The 9218-nt window shown below is 33.6% G+C and overlaps 1 protein-coding gene across 1 annotated transcript; it reads left to right on the top strand.

Moving 5' to 3' along the window:
• The first annotated feature begins 6241 nt into the window (after positions 1-6241).
• Positions 6242-7315, top strand: LOC122068720 (probable glutathione S-transferase). Its single transcript, XM_042632602.1, has 2 exons — positions 6242-6607; positions 6744-7315. The coding sequence occupies exons 1-2, from the start codon at positions 6299-6301 to the stop codon at positions 7110-7112; spliced, it is 678 nt and encodes a 225-aa protein (XP_042488536.1). The 5' UTR covers positions 6242-6298; the 3' UTR covers positions 7113-7315.
• The last annotated feature ends 1903 nt before the right edge of the window (positions 7316-9218 follow it).

The following is a 9218-nucleotide window of genomic DNA, read 5'->3' as shown; positions in this document are numbered from 1 at the left end:
AATGCCTCTTTTAACCCAACTTCTTTTCACAGTACAAGAAAATAGCACAATAGTGACGGAAACTAATACAAATATCAGTTCAGATAAAACCTATCTATAGTAGGATCAAAATCTTTCAATGAAGAATAATAAATTTATTAATCAATACCTTAAAATTAAATAAAAACTATGAACATAATAGAAAATTAGAGAAAATATAAGAATGGGTAAATAATGGGGACAGGGATGCCTATCTCAGCTTGAGTCTTTCACCCACAACTATCGAACAAACATATCTCAGGTTTAGAAGTAAGTATTGCTCACAAATAACTATCATTTATTTCAATTTGTTTCTTACAAGTTCACAATTGATCATATTTATAGAAAAATCCAATACAAAAAAAATTAACACAAAATGGAACCTCCATCTTGGTAGTGGAAATCTCCTTTCGATAATTGAACCTTAATTTTTAAAATAGTCTTTCTTTTTGACACAGTGGAGTCTCTATCTTGGTAATGAGAATCTCTTTATGATATGACCACTAGCTTAACCTAATAGTGACAATTTTGGCTTGAAGAGTCGACGCTCAGGAGTAGGTTATGAGATTGAATCCTGTTATATTTGGTTATCTATGGGTGGGTGTATTGTGTATAGGAGTAGGTGATCATTGGTCTTAATAGTGCCTAGTAGGCTGGCATTGGCCAACGACGCTCAATAGGATAAAAGATTAAATGAAAAAAAAAATTAAGAGCAGTCAATTCTTTCACCTCTATATAGAGATCATCTATACTAGCTATGATAGGCTTTGATACCAACTAAAGTAGATGATAGATCAGATTGAACTAGCACTACAGTAGGATTAAAATCTTTCAATAAAAAACATAACTTCATTAATCAGCACATAAAATTACATATAAACTGTGAACAAAATAAAAAAATTAGAGAAACAATAAGGAGAGATATGGGTGGCTATCTCAGCTTAGGTCTCTCACTCACAATTATCTTAACTATTGAATAAATATATCTTAGGTTTAAGAGTAAGCATTTTTTATTTAAAATATTCATTTATTTTAATTTGTTCCTTAGAAGCTCAGAATTAATCCAATTTATAAAAAAATATAACACAATAAATTAATAAACAATGGAGCTTCCCTTTTGATAGTAAGAATCTCCTTTTGACAATGGGGTCTTTTTTTTTTAAATAAAGTCTCTTTTTGACACAATGGAGCCTCCTTTAAAAGTGAAGTATCTTTTTTAAACAATAAAACCTCCATTTTGATAGTGAAAATCTTCTTTTGACAACAAATCCTCTCTTTTGAAAATGGAGTCCTTCTTTTTTACACAACAAAGCCTCCATCTTAGTAGCAAGAATTTTCTTTTAACAATGGAGTCTCTATTTTGAAAGTGAGAATTGTATCTACCAAGACAATTGAGCCCCATTTATTCATACATATTATTAAAATTGATAGGATACTCAATCTCAATATAGCCACTAACATTCTTCTAACGTTAATAAATAATCATGTCTAACAAGTCGTACCAAATTTTTACCTAATTTGGACTATGAACTTTTGATAAAAAAAAAAAATCAAAAGACCTCCATCTAGACCATAGATATTGTTCACATGAATAGTAGTTACGTGAATATCAGGTCGGTTGACTAGTCTATGTTAGGGGTCGTTTTCTACTTATTTGAATGGTTATAATTGAAACTGTTTGACTAAATTCAATTAGGACAAAGAGCTCATTCTTTCACGAGCCAAATCTATATTACTAACCTTGAAATAAAATATCATTGGGATTCTCCTATAATAAAGTTTAATTGTAAATAGGTCTACTTTATACTTCATATGTTAAGACTTTAACTGAAATTCATTAGTCCATTATGAAGATCACTCCCAATTAGGCTTCATCTAAATAAGTCTATCAATCAACACCCATCCACTAATCTGAACTCAAACAATGACTGGATGTTAACACAAACATCATGAAAAAATTCTAATATAAACTCATTTTTCTAGTTTTTGGTTGGAGCAATGACTTACTTCTGTCCAAGTGAGAGAATATAATATTTTTCATTATATGTAGGCTAGCATCGAGTCATTGTATGGGCATGGACTAGTGGTTGAATGTTAATTGAAGGCCATAGTTGGATGATACCTTGTGAAGGACGTGATCTCCTTAGTGGATAGAGGCTTTAGTATATCCGTTCTAATAAATGTAAAGTATGTTTATTATTTGTGGGTCCATTAACAATTGGGCCCATAAAATGCATAAGTTTTTTTAAATTTCAAAATTGATCCATATTCTCAATCTATATAATAGTGGCAATACCCGTTAATTATTAGGCTTGTCAATTTTATAGAGAGGAGATCATCAAACAATATTGACAAAAAAAGAGGTATAAATGGCTATGATTGGAACCATACCCGGATCTATATCACTTGATGAAGAATTCATCAAACACACTTTTTTCTTTTGTTCAGTCTTGTTTGGTCCTTTCTCTATACAAATTGAGATTATAATTACTTATGGGCATAACTGCCTTTATATAAACGAGGAGCAGAGATAAACCTTGAAACAAAATACAACTAGGACTCTCCCATAGTAAGACCCAATTGTAAATATACACACTATATACTTCACACGTTAAGATAGTTAATTGAAACTCATTAGCACATTATGGAGATCACTCTCCTTTGGGCTTCATTTAACTAAACCTGATAATGAACACCTATCAATTAACTTGAATCCATACAATGACTAGATGCTAAATCATACATAATGAAAACATTTCAATATGAGATCATTTTTCTAATATTTGGTTAGAGTAATAACTTTCTATTGCCTAAGTGGGAGAATGCAATATTTTCATCATATATGGGTTAGCATGCATTCATTATATGGTATGGGCTAGTGGATGAGTGTTGACTTATAGGCATGAATGATTGAAACCCTATGTGCATGGGTTATGGTTTACCTAATAGATAGTTGCTTCAATTACTATATCTGCTTTAATAATTGTAAAGTATGTTTATTTTATATGGACCTATTAAAAACTGAGCCTAATATATAGTTGGCTATATACCATGAATTTGATTCCTCTCCATCCCACTATACCCTCCAACCCATTGGATCCGGGCTCATATACCATATTGACATGATCACAAAATTTGACAAGTAAATTGGCCAAGGATATTGCTCTATCTATTCCGGATTGAATTGATCATATTTTATCTCCGCATAGTAGAAACCATATGCTTATAACTTGGAGATTACTGTCAAGATATGCTTAGCTAGAGAATCTCTAATAATATAATTTATTTATTGATTTTTTTTAGTTAGTTTGTTTGGTTAGTTGTTGTTATTGTTTTTTTAAATTTCAGGGATGTTCCTATTCCTAGTCCATATAATAATAACAATACCCATTAGTTCTTAACCATAACAATTGTATAGAGAAGGGAAGAGACAAAACTGACAAGAAAGAAGTGACAAATGACTATGGATTGAATCTTTTGTATATTATGTTCAATGATTTAATATGATACAATCCTATATGTTAAAACCTATAACACATTACATTTAAGATATGCATGTTTCAATATAGCTAGTTATATATAAGATATGATAATGATGATTAAAGAGGAATTTCTTATAGAGCGTTCCATGATAGATAACATCTCAATAAAATGTCAAACTATTATAGTGAAAAAAAAAAAACAGTTAGTCATACTACTAGAGATTCTCCAGGTAAGCTTATCTTGGGAGTAATCTCTAAGGTATATAAGTCACATGGTTTATGATATGCCAAAATAAAATATGATTAATTCAGTTGGAATAGATAGAGCAATCCCTTGGACAGTCTACTCATCAAATTTTGTGACCGTCTCAACATGGTATATGAGTTCGGATCCAATGGGTTGGAGGGTACAGTCGGGTGGAAAGGAACCAAATTCATGGTATATAGCCTACTTTCTAATTAATTTCTCATCATGTAATTTTAACCATCAACTCAGTAAGCCTCATTTGGTTAGTGAAGAGTCATAGGGATGGGAATGAATAATATAAGTCTAATAACTTTCTTGAGATTTTCAAAATTCTTAGATGCTTGGATCCTTGCCTGCCGTTTGTCCCTTCTCCTCACTCTCCACAAAATTCTTATTAAATATGATAGGATTCCAAGAAAAATATGAGGGGAAGTTACATTTTTTCCACCCCCTCCCCCCCTCTTCCAAGCCAACCAACCATGCCAAAAAATGAAAAAATACAATTTTTTTCTTCATTTCACTATTCATATTTCGAAGCTCTGCAACATGTGGGGTACAATCCCCAACTTTCTCACTCCAACTTCTTCGCCATCCAAATGGATCCTATTTTCCATTTTCGGTCTAATTGTTCTTCTCCACCTTGGTTTATTCACGCTTTTGTGGTGTTGTAGTTTGACTTTTTTATTTAATTACAGTATAATAATGCTCAAAATTGATGAGTCTATTTGACCATTGCATTTATAACTTGGATTTCGATTGATCATATATCAAATTTCAATACCAAAATCAATTCTATGAGCCACAATGTTTTAGATTTTTTTAGTCCAAATATTAATCAAAATTGACTTCCTTTTGGTAAAATCAAAATCAATTTCATTGTGCTAGAATGTGCAATGGTCTTGGGATAGAATAATTAGCCATCAAGGGTGGAAAATCCATCTTTGTGCTGCCATGCTTTTGAGCGCGTTTTGATAATGACCAATCATATGCTTTGAAATGAAGTTTCATGAGTTTATGCTCAATGCCAAAGTAGAAATTTGTATGCGATGTTCAACAAATTAGGAGGTGAAAACATCATTTGTCGTGGATGCTGCGATGCGTTGGTGCGGTAAGCATCCAATGACCGGAATGATATCAGGGCGGGAGCCGATGTCATCTCAGCCATCCAATGCTCGCCGCACCCATGGCAGACAATCATCATTCAATTAAGAGGGCCCTTTCTAAAATAATTAGGGCGTGGGGATTGTTACATGGTTAATTGGTCATTGTACAAGCTAGAGGTCCTACTAAGGGAAGTGCAAAGGTATTCAATTAGGGGGTAGGGTGGTCTTTTTGCTATCTCTATGTTTAAGTGTAAGGATGCATGCACAACCAAGTATGTTCTTTCCCCTAAAATAAATAAGCGGGCAATAGAACGCTAACTCACTAGAGCAGGTACATGCCAACGTATGAGAACCTAACAGGTACATGCCAACGTATGAGAACATCGTCAGCACGAACTTTTTGTACCTTTCTTAGGCACATGATGTGTCCAAGTGTAGATGTACATTAAAGGGTAGCATTCTTTCTTCCATAAAACATTGAGTTTTCCTTCAGCCATGGTGAAGTGATAATGTATCTATGGGTTCGGACACTTGAATGAGAATTTACTAATAGTCCCTCCTCCACAAAGAAAGGTTTATTCCGAGTCACAACATAAGAGCCTGTCTATTTTTCAATATCTTTCTTTGACTTCCGAATTCCAAATTCCAGAAAAAAGATAAATTTATATATTATCTATATAATATATGATTTATATATATCAGATCGCGGCTTGGCTTCATGTACCAAATCCATATTGATGCTTCCAATATTTTTTTGTTCCGACAATGTGATGGAGAACGGATGCGAGAAAGAGGAAACTTTCATTTCCAGTCTCCACTATTATCAATATTATTTAATATAATATTGTATTGAATTTAGGGATAGAGACAAAAAAAGAGGGAATTTCCTTTTTTCTGAAAAAGTAAATAGAGCAATATTCGAAAGGTATTTTTGTTTTGCTTCGAAACCGCCTGAAAAGATATACTATGGAATATTCACCCGAAGGAAATAAAACAAAGAAGACAATAAAATTAAAAAAAAATTAATATGAATTTCAAATTTAATTCAAATTAATATATATATATATATATTAACTTAAGAGGGGGATTCTCTCCACTAACGGAAAAAAAAAATCCATAGGTTTAATTGCAAATAAATTTGAAGTTATGATTGGTGGCATGACGCATGAGCTCAGAAATATGCTTTGCCTATCAACTTATAGTCAAAGGACATTTTACTTGGAAGATTTGTTAGTAGGGAAGATTAGTCAATAAAAGTTGGCTTGGCTCAACTCAACTCTCCATGTAGCAGTCAACCAAGTCTGCTTCATTAGCCTTTCTTTACCACAATTATATTTGAAACTTGTTTCCCAAGCAAGAAGCCAGATTCGATCAGTACTATAAATGAACTCTAAACTTTAAAGAGATTTAAGCCTCACATACCTAATCTGCTAATCTGATCTCTGAGAATGGAAGAAGTGAAGCTACTTGGATTATTTGCCAGCCCATTCCTTTGGAGAGTCATCTGGGCTCTCAAACTGAAAGGTGTAGCTTTTGAATACATAGAGGAGGACCTCTCCAACAAGAGTGAATTGCTTTTGAAGTCCAACCCAGTTCACAAGAAGATCCCAGTTCTTATTCATAAGGGAAAACCAATCTCAGAATCCACAATAATTCTTGAATACATCGAAGAGACATGGCCGGAGAATCCACTGCTGCCCCAAGATCCTTATGAGAGAACCATAACTCGTTTCTGGACCAAATTTGGAGAGGACAAGGTAATCTGATTTTACTTGCAAAATAATCAATATGTTGTTTATTTTTTTATCATGAAGTCTAGATTTTCTCTTCACATTAGATTCCACCGTCTATGGAGTATCTATTATCGTTCCTAATTACTGTTTATACATACAGATCTTGGCGTTGGGTGGATTCTTCCGAGAAGTTGGGGAAGAACAGGAGAAGGCAATAAAGGATTGCTTGGAAGCCTTGAAAACTTTAGAAGAACAAGGGCTTGGAAAGAAGAAATTTTTCGATGGTGATGCCCTTGGAATGACGGATTTGACCTATGGGTGGATTGTTTATTGGATGGGAGTGATGGAAGAGGCTGTGGGAGTGAAGTTGGTGGAGGAACATAACTTCCCTCGCCTATGTGCATGGGCTGAGAACTTCAAGTCAGTCCCTGCGATCAAAGATAATCTCCCTGACCGTGGCAAGGTGTTGGCCTATTTCAAGAGAATAAGAGAGATGTTTATTGAATCTTTTCATCATAATCATCATTAGAAATTTTCAAATTTTCCTTGAGAATGAAGAAGCCCTCATCAGCTTTTTTTAATAGAGTTCTCATGGAGATTTTGTTGCTTATGTATAAGGTATATATCATGGAAAATTTTGGCTGAAAACAAATAAATAAAGAGGTTTCTTTTTTGTTGGTAGAAAGGAAATAGCATATACATGTGCAAGAACTGGTTGTTCGAATTGATCAATTTACTTCTATTTTTCATTAAAAAAAAAGAGTTTTAAATTTTTTTACGACTTTACCCCTGTTTCAATACTGATACTTGATCCTGGATCTACAAGGTATCAAGATCGATATCAACCGATACTGATAAGATACAATCGAGTCAATACCCATACCTAAAAACCATGCCCCCACTGATGCAATGGCCACTCATTGTTGCCCTCTCTTTTCGCATAGACCCACCACATGTACCCACCATGTTTAAGGTGGAAGTGTGGACTGCAACTTCATTTTCGGATTGATCAATTAACCCCGATTTTTCATAAATTAAAAAAAAAATCATGATTTTACCCTTATTCCAATATTGATACTTGATCCTGAATCTGTCTCAACGAATACTCATACAATACAATCAATTAAATACCAATACTTAAAACCATACCGCCACTGATGCAATGGCCACTCATTGCAACTTTATTTTCCTTTATAACGTCAGTAATGCTTATTTGGAGTGGTTCAAAAAATGAGAGATTCACTATTAGATCAGGTTATCATGCCATTTGTTCTCACGAAAATTTATCAGTTCAATTGGAATAGATAGAGTAATATCCTTTGGACAATTTACTTGTCAAATTTTGTGACCATGTCAACATGGTATGTGATCCCGGATCCAATGGCTTGAAGAATACAGTTGGATAGGGAGGAACCAAATTCATGTTATATAGTCTAATTTCTAATTAATTTCTCATCATGTAATTTTAACCATCAACTCAGTAAATCTCATTTGGTTGGTGAAGAGTCAAGACTCAAGATGGATGGGAATGAATAATGTAAGTCTATTAATTTTTTTGAGATTTTCAAAATTCTTAGATGCTTGGATGTCTGGCTGCAAAACATGTGTTATGCAACAAAATCATTGCCTGCCCTTTGTGGCTTTGTCCCCTCTCTTCACTCTCCACAAAATTCTTATTACATAAGATAAGATTTTGAAAAAAAATATGAGAAGAAGTTACAACTTTTCCACCCCACCCTCTTCCAAGCCAACTAAACATACGAAGAAATGAGTAAATACAATTTTTTTTTTTTCTTTTTCTACTACTCTTATTTCAAAATTCTACAGCATGTGGGTACAATCCCAACTTTCTCACCCCAACCTCTTCGCCATCCAAATGGGTCCTATTTTTCATTTTCGGTCTAATTGTTCTTCTCCACCATGGTTTATTCACACTTTTGTGGTGTTGTAGTTTGACTTTTTATTTAATTATAATAAAATAATAATTAAAATTCGTGTATCGATTTGAGTATTGTATGATGTGACTTGGATTGATCATATGTCAAATTTCAATATCAAAATCACTTCTATGAGCCACAATGTTATAAATCTTTTTTACTTTAGTACAAATATAAATCAAAATGGACATTTTTTCTTTTTTTTTGGTAAAATAAAAATTGACTTTATTGTGCTAGAATGTGCAATGGTCTTTAAACATTACATGGAAGTAGGGGTGTCAATCCTGAGCCCGCACCAGTAGGCCCGATTGAGTCCGACTTGTTTAAGGCCAGTCCTAAACTGGCCCGTTTAATTAAGTGTCGGGTTTAAACGGGTGTTTACGATGCAGGCTACTAGCCCATCGGATGCCCAACCAGCCCGACTCATTTTAGAAGCCCGTTTGAACCAAGTTATTTAGCCCAACCGGCCCGACCCTTTTAAAACTGCCTAAATATCTATTTTACCACTACTAATATAAAATAATAGTAAAGACTTTGTAATAAAAAATCTATGATAGATGATGTTGAACACGGTATTACATCCAACTTTGTAACAAAATAAAATAGGATCTTTTGAGATGTTTTAATAGGGACTGAATGAAGGGGGGCAAACAATTCTTGTAGAGAACAATCACTTTGGTTCTTGTCATAATCTTCTT

This window comes from Macadamia integrifolia, unplaced genomic scaffold (assembly GCF_013358625.1).
Source record: "Macadamia integrifolia cultivar HAES 741 unplaced genomic scaffold, SCU_Mint_v3 scaffold453, whole genome shotgun sequence".
In the NCBI taxonomy this organism is placed as follows: Eukaryota; Viridiplantae; Streptophyta; class Magnoliopsida; order Proteales; family Proteaceae; genus Macadamia; species Macadamia integrifolia.
The sequence above is the reverse complement of the archived record's forward strand: the minus strand, read 5'-3'. Positions and strand labels throughout refer to the sequence as shown.